General features: G+C 46.5%; 2 protein-coding genes across 6 annotated transcripts in view; both read left to right on the forward strand.

Moving 5' to 3' along the window:
- Positions 1-7774, forward strand: part of srebf2 (sterol regulatory element binding transcription factor 2) — an 11820-nt gene extending 4046 nt beyond the window's left edge. Inside the window, exons 3-21 of one of the 5 annotated variants that reach the window (XM_052553893.1) lie at positions 715-865; positions 944-1104; positions 1190-1342; positions 1801-2076; positions 2153-2267; positions 2917-3068; positions 3157-3349; positions 3428-3603; positions 3712-3961; positions 4654-4820; positions 4903-5074; positions 5147-5252; positions 5414-5523; positions 5596-5728; positions 5817-5979; positions 6253-6429; positions 6517-6616; positions 6699-6915; positions 6962-7774. In XM_052553893.1, coding sequence (XP_052409853.1) covers positions 715-865; positions 944-1104; positions 1190-1342; positions 1801-2076; positions 2153-2267; positions 2917-3068; positions 3157-3349; positions 3428-3603; positions 3712-3961; positions 4654-4820; positions 4903-5074; positions 5147-5252; positions 5414-5523; positions 5596-5728; positions 5817-5979; positions 6253-6429; positions 6517-6616; positions 6699-6915; position 6962 — 2973 coding nt within the window. In that variant the 3' untranslated portion in view covers positions 6963-7774. Of the gene's footprint in view, positions 1-714; positions 866-943; positions 1105-1189; positions 1343-1800; positions 2077-2152; positions 2268-2916; positions 3069-3156; positions 3350-3427; positions 3604-3711; positions 3962-4653; positions 4821-4902; positions 5075-5146; positions 5253-5413; positions 5524-5595; positions 5729-5816; positions 5980-6252; positions 6430-6516; positions 6617-6698 lie in introns of all 5 variants that reach the window. The other 4 variants (XM_052553911.1, XM_052553902.1, XM_052553919.1 and 1 more) reach the window with 4 other exon arrangements.
- A 1660-nt stretch (positions 7775-9434) lies between these two features.
- LOC127943376 (serine/arginine repetitive matrix protein 2) lies at positions 9435-13030 on the forward strand. Its single transcript, XM_052539791.1, has 3 exons — positions 9435-11275; positions 11498-11603; positions 12301-13030. Exons 1-2 carry the CDS (start codon positions 9435-9437, stop codon positions 11529-11531), a joined length of 1875 nt encoding a protein of 624 aa, XP_052395751.1. The 3' UTR covers positions 11532-11603; positions 12301-13030.
- The last annotated feature ends 520 nt before the right edge of the window (positions 13031-13550 follow it).

Below are 13550 nucleotides of genomic sequence, written 5' to 3' on the forward strand. Positions count from 1 at the left end.
CATTACACCACACTCCTCACTCTGTGACCACACCCACTGACAGATTACAACACCCCTCAATCTATGACCACACCCCTTACTCTCTGACCACTCCCCTTACACCCCGACACATTACACCACACCCCTCACTCTCTGACCACACCCCTTACGCCCCTGACACATTACACCACACCCCTCACTCTGTGACCACACCCCCTTACACATTACACCACACCCCTCACTCTCTGACCACACCCCCTTACACATTACATTACACTCCTCACTTTGTGACCACACATTGACACATCTCTCACTTTCTAACCACACCCTTCACACTCTGGCCACACACCCTTACACATTACATCACACCCCTCACTCTGACCACACCCCCTTTCACATTACAACAGTGAGCCAGGACACACATCTGAGTCTTGGACCCACCTCTGTATACATGACCACACCCCTTCACACTCTGACCACACCTCCTCTCACTTGACCACCCCCCTTGTGTTCTGACCATACTTCCTCTCACTTGACCACACCCCCTCGTGTTCTGACCACACCTCCTCTCGCTTGGCCACACCCCCTCGTGTTCTGACCACACCTCCTCTCACTTGGCCACACCCCCTCATGTTCTGACCACACCTAGTTTTTATGTCTGTATTCAGTGATTTCATCTGTACGTTGATTAGACTGGGTCCCTCCTCATGCTGTGCTCTGATTGGCCGTCCACAGGTGCAGACGCAGACGTTCCCCATGCAGACGCTGGCGGTGCAGACGCAGACTCAGCCGCAGACGGTGATGATCGCACCGACAGGCACACCCACACACAGATTCATACACAACCAGGTGATCTGTCAGCAGAACCCCGGCGCGGGCTTCCAGGGTGAGACTCACACACACTCACACACGCACACACTCTCTCACACACTCACACTACACACACACACTCTCTCTCACGCAGCTGTGTCTTTCTCAGTCATCCAGCCGCAGATGCAGAGCATCATGACATCACCACAGGTCCAGCCCATGACCATCCAGCACCAGCGGCTGCTGACTCCGTCCGGTCAGACCTTCCAGACGCTGTCCACCACACCGGTCCACACCGTATCCCAGCAGGTGCCTGTACGTCTCACACACACTCACTGCAGACTGTTCTTACTGTGCTGTGTGATGTCATGTGTGACGCTGCGCTCTGATTGGCCGACAGGTGCTGCTGCACCAGCCACAGATCCTGAAGACAGACTCTCTGGTTCTGACCACGCTCAAACCGGACGGGACACAGGTGCTGTCCACTGTCCATAACCCACCGGGCCTCACCACCCTCACGGCACCCATCCAGACCACCTCGCTGCAGGTCCCTGTACGTCACACACACAACAGTCACCATACACTGCCACACTGGGGGAATATTACACTCGATTGTTTAGATTGTCAAAAATATTGTTATATAATTGCTATTAAATTAACCCTTTGCTGCTGGTATGGTGTAAAATAGTAAAATGTTTTTTTTTTTATTGAATTTAAATCATATTTGTTTAAAATAAATTACGAATCAGTGTAAATAAATAAATATATTTATGTATAATTATAAATATTTTAAGAAAATAGTAGCTTAGAATATCTTTTTAAGACCAGATCTTTTTTATGAACATTTAATGGAAAATCAGACATACTCATGCAGAGGATATTTTTTACATTTTCATAAAAAATGTAGTTGACGTGATTGTTCTGATTGTACTGTGATGTGTTCATGTAATTTTCATATCTATATTTCATATATTGCTGATTATGATTCTGAACGTCGTGGCTCTTTCACAGACGCTGATGAGCAGCAACATTCTGACCACTGTTCCCATGGTGATGGGAGGCGGAGACAAGCTGCCAATCAAGCAGCTCCCCTCGGGCACCGCCCACACAGGAGGCGGAGCCAGGGTGGGCATGGATCAGGGCGTGGCCATTACCGCTGGAATGGGAGGAGTCGTGAAGGAGGGTGAGAGACGGACGACACACAACATCATCGAGAAACGCTACAGATCGTCCATCAACGACAAGATCCTGGAGCTGCGCGACCTCGTGATGGGAAGCGACGCTAAGGTGAGTGTGCCGCACTGCATGCTGGGACACGTGGAGCTCAGGCGACGCTCTGACCTCTGTTTGATGTGATTGACAGATGCACAAGTCTGGCGTTCTGCGTAAAGCCATCGACTACATCAAGTACCTGCAGCAGGTGAACCACAAGCTCCGGCAGGAGAACCTGACGCTCAAGATGGCCAATCACAAGAACAGTGAGAGTCACATGACCACACGCCCAAACACACTGCTCACCAGTAGCTCTCACATCTGTGTCATCATCACACAATCATAACACTGATTAAACCCTATCAGTTTTTAATTCTGTTTTGATTTCCAATTCTATTCTAAAGGTAAGTTCATTAACTTAAATTCAGTACATTTTAATAATCAAAAGGATTATCTGGATTCTGTGTTTATGATTTAATACAAATCCATTATTAAAGATGATGGTTATCAAATGCATAAAACTTAAGAAATATGATTAATCTTTTAAAATATAATCAAATAAAATGCTGGACAACTGAGGTGATTTAATTAAATTACAATTATTAATATATACTATTATAAATGTAATTCTTACTAATATTGATGTTGAAATTTGACTTTGTACATCCCTACTTTTGCTTTATTAATTTATTAATATATATTAAATGATGTATAAACTTAATGCTTTTATCTTCTCATTTATACATTTGACAAGTGACTTGCCTGACATTTTGTCAGCTAAATTAAATTGTTATTAATAATTTATTAACTTTTACATTTTACATGACATGTTGTATTCATGAATCCCGAACGGTCATTCTGTGTGTCTAGACTGTGTACATGCTCTTGATGTGACGGCTGTGTTGTGTCTCGTAGAGTCGGTGTGTCTCTCTGATGATGTGGATCTGAAGCCGGAGATGGCCTTCATTTCTCCTCCTCCGTCAGATTCGGGCTCCAGCTCTCCTCCTCAGCTCTCGCCCTTCTGCATCGACTCGGAGCCGGGCAGCCCTCTGCTGGAGAACGAGAGCGTGAGATGCTGGCCCCGCCCCTCACTGCATATTACTGTGAGAGGCTGGCGCTCGTCTGACGTGTGTGTGTGTGTGTGTGTGTGTGCAGGTGAAGAGCGAGCCGAACTCCCCGTCATCAGTGGGTGTGATGGACAGCTCTCGTCTGCTGCTCTGCACGCTCACCTTCCTCTGTCTGTCGCTCAATCCTCTTCCGTCTCTGCTGGGGTCCGAGGACAGCGCCGGGCTGACGGTCACACATGGAACCACACGCTCGCTCTTCTCTCTGCCCACGCAGAGCTTCGGTGAGTCACATGACCTGATCACATGACCACCCACCTGCTCTGACGCTAACGCCTCGTGTGTTTCTGTCCATCCCTCAGGGGCGTGGCTGTGGTGTGTGTTGCCGTGGCTCCTGGTGTGGGTCCTGAGCGGGGTGGGCGTGGTCTGGGGGTGTGTCCGTGTGCTGTACCTGTGGGAGCCGGTCACGCCCCTTCACTCGCCCACCTCAGTGCGCTTCTGGAGACACAGGAAACAGGCCGACCTGCAGCTGTACCGGGTACACACACACACACACACACATACTCACACACACACACACACACACACACACACACACACCTACATTGTAGATTCAGTGATCATGTGTTGTGTGTGTGTGTCTCAGGGTGATTACGCGGCGGCTGTGGTCAGTCTGCACACCTGTCTGTCCATCTTGTCCAGAGTGCTGCCCTCCTCCACCCTCGACATCATCTGCTCGCTCTCCTGGAACCTGATTCGCTACTGCCTGCGGAAACCCGCCCCCCTGGGCTGGCTGGTGCGTCTGGTTGGAGGAAGACATGAGGGGGAGGAGTCACAGACCAGCTCACGCGATGCAGCGCTGGTGTATCACCAACTCAGCCAGCTGCAGCTCACAGGTGTGTGTGTGTGTGTGTGTGTGTGTGTGTGTGTGTGTGCGTGCCTCAGTGAGTGTGAGTGAATGTGTGCATGTGCAAGTTTGTGCGTGTGCGCTGAGTGTCTGTGTGCTTTATAGTGAGCATGTGCTCTATAGTTAGTGTTTTTCATATATAGTGACTGTGTGCTACAGTGAGTGTGCTCAATAGTGAGCATGTGCTCTATAGCGAGTGTGCTCTATAGCAAGTGTGCCCTCTACAGTGAGCATATAGTGAGTGTGTGCTCTACAGCAAGTGTGCTCTATAGCGAGTGTGCTCTATAGCGAGCGTCAAGTCACCTTTATTTATATAGCGCTTAAAACAAAATACATTGCGTCAAAGCAACTGAACAACATTCATTAGCAAATACAATGTAACGCTGTAGCGAGCGTGAGTGTGCTCTATAACGAGTGTGCTCTATAACCAGTGTGCTCTGTAGCGAGCGTGAGTGTGCTGTGTAGTGAGTGCGTGCTCTGTAGCGAGTGTGCGTCATATATTGTGAGCGTGCGATCTATAGTGAGTGAGCTTTATATTGAGTGTGTGCTCTATAGTGAGTGTGCTCTAGTCAGTGGGTGCTGTATAGTGAGTGTGTGCTGTAGTGAGTGTGTGTCATGTATATGGTGAGTGTGTGTTATATATAGTGTGTGTGAGTGTTATAATGTGAGTGTGTGTTTCAGGTAAGCTGGATCAGCGGCCGCTCTGGGGTGTGTGTGTGTCTCTGAGCGCTGTGAATCTGAGCAAGAGCGCGGAGGGGAAGATGCCGGTCGCTCAGCAGATCCAGATCTTAGTGACAGCAGCCATCAGTCTGAGAGCAGCGCTGGGGAAACACCTCACCTGTCTGCCCGTGAGCACCACACACACACACACACACACACACTGATCTAAACACCACACACACCCTCACACACCTGCTGTCTGTGCCTCAGGGTTACCTGCTGAGCTGCGCCGAGGCTCTGGCCTGTCAGTCAGACTCTAAGCTCCTCCCAGACTGCCTGCGCTGGATCTTCACGCCGCTGGGCCGCCAGTTCTTCCTGAGCTGTGATTGGTCAGTGAGGGCGGAGAGCAGCGAGCAGATCTTCACATCTAAGAGAGATGAAGGTAAGCCTGAGCGACCGATGGATGGTTGTCTGAGCGTCCGGACGCAGGACTGACGTGTGTGTGTGTCTCTAGCGGATCCCATCGCGCAGCTGCACCGCTGCTTCTGTGAGAAGCTCCTGGAGAGAGCCGTGCACACACTGATCGAGCCGCAGAGCAGCAAACGAGCAGAGGACGCTGGGTAAAACACACTCACACACACACCTGTTCACACAGTGGGTCCATAATTAACTACATCTACAGGTAGAATTAAAACAACTCTGATTGCAGTTTCCTTCGAGTAATAATGCAGCTCTAAATCTAATAACTGATGATTGTAGAGTTCTGTCATGTCTGCTGCAGGGAGTTCACTGGTGTTCTGGAGTTCCTGCAGCTGCTGAACAGCTGTACTGAAGACTCCGCCCCCTCCACCGCCCCCTTCCCTGCGCTGGCCAATCAGAGCTCCACACCAGGTGTGTGTCACTGCCTCGGTGTGTGTGTTGATGCGTCCTCACACGCTGACGTGTTGTCTCTCGTCTCTGCAGTCAGGGACCCTGTGTGCCGCTGGTGGGCGTCGGTGCTGAAGGCTGCGGTTCATTGGCTGCAGGGTGATGATGCGTCGGTGAGGTCACTGCTGGCGGAGGCGGAGCGGATGCCCAGAGCACTGCACACACTGGAGTGAGTGTTCACCCGTCAGAGTGTGTGTTCATGCCCATGATGCTCCAGTCTAACTGTGTGTGTGTGTGTGTGTGTGTGTGTGTGTCAGTCACCCGCTGCCGAGGGCCGTGCTAGCTCTGTGTAAGGCTGTGCAGATGAGTGTGTGTCCACAGAAGGGCGAGGGGGTCGTCAGCTGCCTCAGTCACTGCCAGCGCTCCAGTGCTCACCTGCACATCAGTGTGTGTCAGTCGCACAACACCTGGCTGCACAAGGTACACATGCACACACACACACACACTGCTGATGTTTGCCCTGTTTTAGGGAGCACCCTACTCAGTGTAAGTGACTGATTTGAAACACTCTTCAATCATTATGGTTGATGTTCTAGATCTTGTTACAGGTGTTGTCCGTGGTGTGGATTATCTTTATAGTTAATGTTTCAGTTATGTGTATAGTTTTAATGATAATTAATGCTAATTCTGATTAATATAAAGGACACACCGTTCTGTTTTTCTCGAGCCAATCATCTTCTCCGACTCTTTCAGGGGGTGGAGCTTCTGGTGTGTGACCTCCTCCTGACTCTGAGGACCAGCCTATGGCAGCGTGGAGGCGGGTCTAACGGGGAGCCAGGCCCCGCCCCCGGATCCCAATTGGCTGGATTTCAAAGGGACTTGAGCTCTCTTCGTAAGCTCGGCCAGGCCCACGGACAGGCACAACACAAGGTGACCTTTGACCCCAGCCTACAGCTGACCTCTGCACTTGAGCTCCACACGCTATTAACAGTGTGTGTGTGTGTGTGTGTGTTTTAGCTGTTCCTGCATGAGACGACGGTCCGACTGATGGCAGGAGCCAGTCCCACACGCACACACCAGCTGCTGCGACACCGAACACACAACTACAGCACGACCGGTAAACACACACACACACACAAACACTCAGTCTCTCTAGAGTGTGTTCAGTATGTTGTGCTGACGCTGTGTTTGTGCTGCAGACGGTGTCTGTGCTCCGGGCGAGCGTGAGAGGGCTCATGCTATCCTGCTAGCATGTCGTCACCTGCCTCTGCCCCTGCTGACCCCGCCGGGTCACCGCGCTCGCCTGCTGGCCGAGGCCAAGCGCACGCTGGAGCGAGTGGGAGACCGCAGATCCCTGCAGGACTGTCAGCAGATACTGCTGCGGCTCGGAGGAGGAACCACCATCGCTGCCACATAACACACACACACACATTCTTACACACACACATTCTTACTCACACACACACACACACACACACATTCTTACACACACACTCTCTCTCTCTTCTCTCTCTCTCTCTCTCTCTCTCTCTCTCTCTCTCTCTCTCTCTCTCTCTCACACACACACACACACTCATATTTATACACACACACAAACACACATATTCTCACACACACTCTCACACAAATATAAATATATATTTATGCACACACTCTCACACACTGAATCTTCTTTAGCTGTATGTTAGTCATGATCATGTTAATATTAGATGTACATTAGTTGCATCCTCAACACACAAACACAAACACACACACACACACACACACACACGTATGTTGTACAGAACTGTGTCTTGTAGACCAAAGTCTTGTAGTGCTAGTGAGATACATGAGGGTTATTATATAATTATTATTTCACGTGAGGACCTTAACGCTTCATCATGTGTTATTTCTTCAGTTAGTTTCTGATGTGTTTGTTTTATTTTGCTTTGGTAGTATTCTGTGTTTATTCTTTTATATTTGAATAGATGACAGCGGGACTTTTATTATGACAACATGTGGTGATGATGATGATGATGATGTAATATCTCTCACACACACATCAGAATGAGCTGTTAATGCAGAAAAGATACACGCGTGTATTGGTGTTTTTAATAATTTAATCTGAAGCTTCTGGTTGTGTTTTAATATCTAACTGTATTAGCTCTCTCTCTGCAGCTCAGTCACATGCACTCTTTCTGCTCTCTCTTCTGTTCATGTGTTTGTCTGAATCTCTACATCTTTTGAATTTCTTTTTTTTTTTTGTAATAAAACTGCAGATGCCGTTGAAGAACCATCTTATGTTTGTGTGCAGTTCATGAAACCCAATACAAATACACCAAACACACTCCAGTTTAGTTTAGTTTCTTATAGAGCACGTTTCTTCTGTCACAAGAGCAGCCCAAAGTGCTGTGAAAGACCTAACAAAACACAGCATTAGGAAAAAAAAGCCTGATATTTAAAAAAATCCTTTTTTAACCGTGATCAAAGAGAGGGCAGAGTGGATGGTTGGCTGTAAGTTATTCAGTAACTTGAGGACTGAAAATCAAAAAAGCCTAATCATCTTCCTGAGACCACAGTATCTGGAGCTATTTATTCCTCCAGGATTTCACATCCTCAAGATATGTAACCGTAGTAGAACAGGACTTTGGTGTAATGGGACGGATATTTGAGTATCGCCAGTAGTACGCAGTCTCATATTTCCTCAGAATAGACTCCAGAGGTAACATATACAGAGAAACAGTATCAGACCTAATATAGAGCCTTGTGGGACCACGCATGATTGAGGAACTAAAGGAGTTGCAATTGTATTACCAGCTGTAATTGATACAGACCTATTTGACTTAACTTGTCTCCGTTGAATCCAATGGGGTCGCTGTGTCCATTTCTGTTTTACTGTCTATGGTAATAAGAGGATATCAAAGAACATTAATGATAAAACACGGATATTTTCCACATCGGAAGAAGTAGTATAGGTTTTATTCGAGATGAGTAATCGAGAGGCTCGTGGAGTGTCGTCAACATCAGCCTGAGGGAAGTTTGTAACTAATATAATAAATAGAAACATCGAGATGTAAGTGTTATTCCTGTGCAGAACACATCGGTTGGGTCTTTATTTAGATCAGTTTATCTAGATTGGTCAGTGTTTGTCTTGTATAGGTTTGTTATTTACATGTCTGCAGAGCACTTATGAGAGAGAGACTGTGTGAGTGAGTGTTAAAAGAAAAGAAGAAATCTGATTGGTTAGCTGTGTTCCGTCCACCAATCAGGAAGACTCAGATGTGCTGTCAGTGGTGACACGCTACTGTGATGTCAGCAGAGGGGGCGTGGCTTTGAGGACGACTCCCTCTGCATCTTGAGTCCCTTCTGTGTCCTGTACCTGTGTGACGGAGACCACGACCAAAGATCGGACAGGTAAGGCTGCTAAAGAGTCTCCACTTGATGTTCAGCATTGAAATCTGTTGAGTGTGTGCTGTTGTGTAATTTATCTTGTATTAAATGCAACTTTTATTGCATAATTTAAGAGCGTTTAGGGATGTAATCCTCTTGCTCTCTGTGTGTTGTCAGTGTGTCGAGTTCTGGTGTCATATCCTATTCTTCCCTTATATATCTTTAATCCCAGTCAGGGTGACGGATCAGTGTCATCATCCTTCATCCTGCTTCATCATCCTTCATCCTCTTTCATCATCCTTCATCCGGCTGCAGAATGACCCGCTTGGATCCGCCTCTGAACCGGGCGAGCCCCCGTGGTTGAACTGAGGTGTCTCAGAAGTGAAGTTTTTCTCACGGTAAGGAAAACACCAGTATCCAGTTACCGCTCGAGCAGCTGGTGGTGTTGTTCAGATAGATCCAGTGGAGGTTTGGGGTGTCAGGAGGTGTCGGGTTACACTGGGCTCTTCCTGAGCACTGCGTCACAGTGCATGAGAGCAGTATCATTTCACATATTAACACAGGTCATGATTTTGTCTCTGTCCGCAGGCATCATGAAGGAACAGAGGGAACAGGACAGTGGATATTTCTCTTTGGGGAGGTCTGCGGTCAGGAGAGCTTTCCCTGATCAAAGCCCTTCTGCTCCCTATCGGCATTTAGAGAGAGGGCATCCCCTGCCTAGCAACAAAAGTCCCGAACCCAAAGCCACCATTCCATTTCGGAACCCGGATCTGGGCGTCCCTTCAGAAAGGAGAACCTCTGAGTTTCAGAATGCAGAGCAGCTTGCGAAAAACAATCCTCCGCAGTATCCTCCAGAAGAGCTGGATCTAAGCCTGGAGGATAAGGCCCTCGCAGGACCCCGGGCCCTGAGTTACACACATATCAACCAAGATGAATCTTTCTGGGCCTCCAGTCGAAAAGATGGACGATATGCCCACACGTCTCCCTTGTGGCAATCGGGAACGCTCAACTCTTCCCAAAGAGGTTCTGGCCTCTCCCATTCCTCCTCTCCCTCTCGTAGTACCTCTGTGTTCAGACGGGGCGAGTCCGATCAGGATCAAGCATCGGTCAGCCTGGCACACAACAGATACTCTGGAACCCTCCGATCATTTGCAAGCACTGTGGGCAGCATCAGTAGCATCAATAAGTCTCAGTCGTACATGGATCTGAGAGGCACTTTACGGGAACCCGAGACCAACAGCTCCTTAATTGGGTCTACAGAGAACCATGGGAGCTCGTCCCCTTCCAGACGGAGTTATGACAGTCCTGCTGTTAGGAAAACTGAAGTTAAAAGTCCTTCCTATGAGCATGGTCATGACAGAGAGGGTCTCTCTTCCTCCTCTTTGAAGAGCCGCTATGATTCCAGAAGCCAGTCCCATGTGGGGAGGCTGGAGACCAATGTCTCATCAAATCAGACTCAAGAGAGTCGACGAAGTGCGTCTCCAGTCAGAAAGGGCTATGGAGCACCAAACCAATCAGATAGACAATCCATATCTAATGGATGGAGTTATGACAGAAAAAGCCCCTCCCCATCCAGAAGAAGCTATGAAATGCAAAGCCAAGCCACAGTGAAGAAACCAGAGGCCAGGAGCTCCCTTCACAGCTACAGCCGAGACAGCCGACACTCTTCCCCAAATAGAGGACCTCACCAAAACCCTGGTCCATCATCCCTTCATAAGTCCAAAACAAGCCCGTCATCATACAACCGTGGTCCAGAGAGCTGCAGTCCCTCCCCCTTAGCTCAGAGCCAATCTCCTCCTCGCAAGTCAGAGAGTGGGTGGAGCTGCACTGTGTCTGCATTGATGCGTGAGATCGCAGACCACGCCCCTCTGAGGAACACTATGAGTGACAGAACTGGCTCCACCTCTTATCTTAGAAAAACCCTGAGTGGCCAATCACAGCAGGAATCAAACCCTTCATCAGGCCGCTGGAGAGGCTCCTCCCACTCCCTCTACAGCCAATCAGTCTCACATAACTCCTTCCCATCACACCACAGCAGAGAAGAGAAACAAATCAGCTCCTTTACCAGATCTGCCTCTGATGCCAGGGAAACACCTCAAGACAGAAACAAGGGGAGCAGCGTTAGACAGAGCCCAGAGGTAAAAAGCTCCACGTCCAACCACCGACGAGCACAGAGACCACACAGAAGCTCCTCCCCTCCGGTCCAAAGACACACCTCCTCACACAGCTCTGTGGACTCTGAGTCAGGTCATCTCTCAGCCGGGTCACTGGGTCACGACCCGAGGGAAGATTCCATGATGACTGACCTGCCCAAGGTCCAAACAGTCTTCCAGAGGGAGGATCCGAGCCACCTGAGGAAGACTGAGAGCAGACAGAAACAAGAACTTCCCCGCTACAAACCGGCAAGGTGGACCGAGTCTGATCACTGTTCAACACAGTAACACAGTGTAGTTTAATTAAATATAACAATACAGTCAGCTCCAAATATGAAACGTGTACATGTAAAGGCCAGAGTCTGTGTAGGACACTGTTTTCATATGTGTCTAGTCGTATCTTCAGAAGAGGGTCACACGTGGTCAGCGGGAGGAAGTGACCGGGGTAAGCTGAACCTGTGTTTGTGTGTTTCCAGTCACTCCCAGAGTAAAGCTCCTCACTGGGAATGAGACAAACCAAAGGATGGAAGAGACAGTGGTACACTATCAAGGGCTCACTCGTCCAGCTCCCTACACACACAGGTGAATAACACATAACCATGTCCTCTAACATTCACATGAAAATACTGAATATAATAGGATAAAGATAAATGATTCTACAACTGAACTGAAACTGTTCCTAAAGGCCCATTCACCCCATGCATGACATCCATTACGACAAACTATTAATACCATTCAGTGTTTTAATAATTGTTATAATTCTGCAAAAACAAAAAGTATACACCCCAATTTCAAATCACTTTCAGAGCAGTTTTTCCAGGTAATGAACCATAAAAACATTGACAGCCAATTCAATCCATCTAGTTTTAAAGAGCTCAAGCATTTAAAGTAATAGACGGTTTAATGTATATTTTTATAGTTATCACTAATTGTATATAGATTTACAGTTGTCTTTATACTTACTGTAGCTATTATGTCATCATTAGAGTTTACACCATTACTGTTATTATTATAGTGAGAGGATTTGTAGTTATCGTTATTGTAATCATTAGTTATTGTTATTGTTCTTGGTGTGAAAGAGCCTGTGAAGTGATTTAGGCACCAGTAAGATGTAATGTGTATATGCCACAGTCCTCAGTAATGTTTTAAATATTACATCTAGTCTGCCGCCTGCATGTATGTGACATTATATTCACCTGTACAGGTGAACAGTTCAGTCCAGTCATAATCTTATCTGGAGCACACACTGTCTCCTGTGTTTCTGCTGTGTTTGTGCCAGAGAGCCAGCAGTCAGACTCGGTGCAGCAGATCATCAGGACTGAAGCAGGTGATGTAATGCCTCTGTCTGCCTGTGGAGGCGCTGTGGGCTCAGTGTGGCTCACTGCAGCGAGGAACGGACTGATGAAGAACCAACATAACAGGCACGTCATGACCTCATGACACTCACCTTTAAAGAGACCGTTCACTCATAGTTAAATCTCTCGACTACATCTACTCACCACATTGATGTACCAAACCATGACTTTCTTTCTTCCACAGAGCACAAAAGAGGATTGTAGGCCGAATGACAGCTATAGGGATGAGTATCAGTCCTCACATAAACATCAAACTTAAAGTGCATTGTTAATTATTCATTTTATTAACTTAGCAAGGAATTTGGTGCATCAGATAAGTTTCTAAGTAGAAAGATAGACGTAATATTAGCGAATAATTGTGTAGGACTGAACTATTTCTCCTGGCAGACAGCATTCATTCACAGTGCAGTGTTGGTTATCACGGTTAGAGACTTTATATTGGGTCAGATGTTACTGAGCAGTATAGTGTACATGTAATATTTATTTTAATTAGGCTGTGCTAGGAAAGTTATTTAAACTGGTTGTTAAAAGTTGTGTTCTGTAATTGCTGTTAATAAATCTATCAGAAAAACACTTGTGCTAAAGTTTCATCTTTATGGCTACAACAGCCTGACAATTAAACACTAGAGGAATAATAACTATAATTTTCTGTAGAACCAAGGCAATAATAATAATAATAACGATGTATTTTAGCACTTCTGTAGCACCATGGTTATTTATCAGCACAGCAGGGCTTGAAAACGAAAAAATAATTCAATCGGTTCACTCCAAGCAGAATCTATATTTTAATGTTTCTGTTCTGCGTTCCTCTGATATTATTACCGTTCCGAAACCGGTTCGGGTCAAAAAATACCGGTTAATAACGTTATTTAAATATATATATATATATATATATATATATATATATATATATATATATATATATATATATATTATTTGAATGTAATTTGCCTAGTAATAATAATTTAATAATAATAATAAAGTATAGCGTTTTCCTTACTCAAAAAAAGGAAAACAAATAGAGATCTAATGCTTACAGTTTACAGCTTACACCAGATTTTGTCCAAATGTAAGCCAGGCCTACTTAAAAAAAAAAAAAAACTAAAAAAATCTATCAACACTTTAAAATTATTTTTAAGATATTTAAAAATGTTTGTTGCATTGTTTAAAAAAA

Source organism: Carassius gibelio, chromosome A3, assembly GCF_023724105.1.
Source record: "Carassius gibelio isolate Cgi1373 ecotype wild population from Czech Republic chromosome A3, carGib1.2-hapl.c, whole genome shotgun sequence".
Classification (NCBI taxonomy): Eukaryota; Metazoa; Chordata; class Actinopteri; order Cypriniformes; family Cyprinidae; genus Carassius; species Carassius gibelio.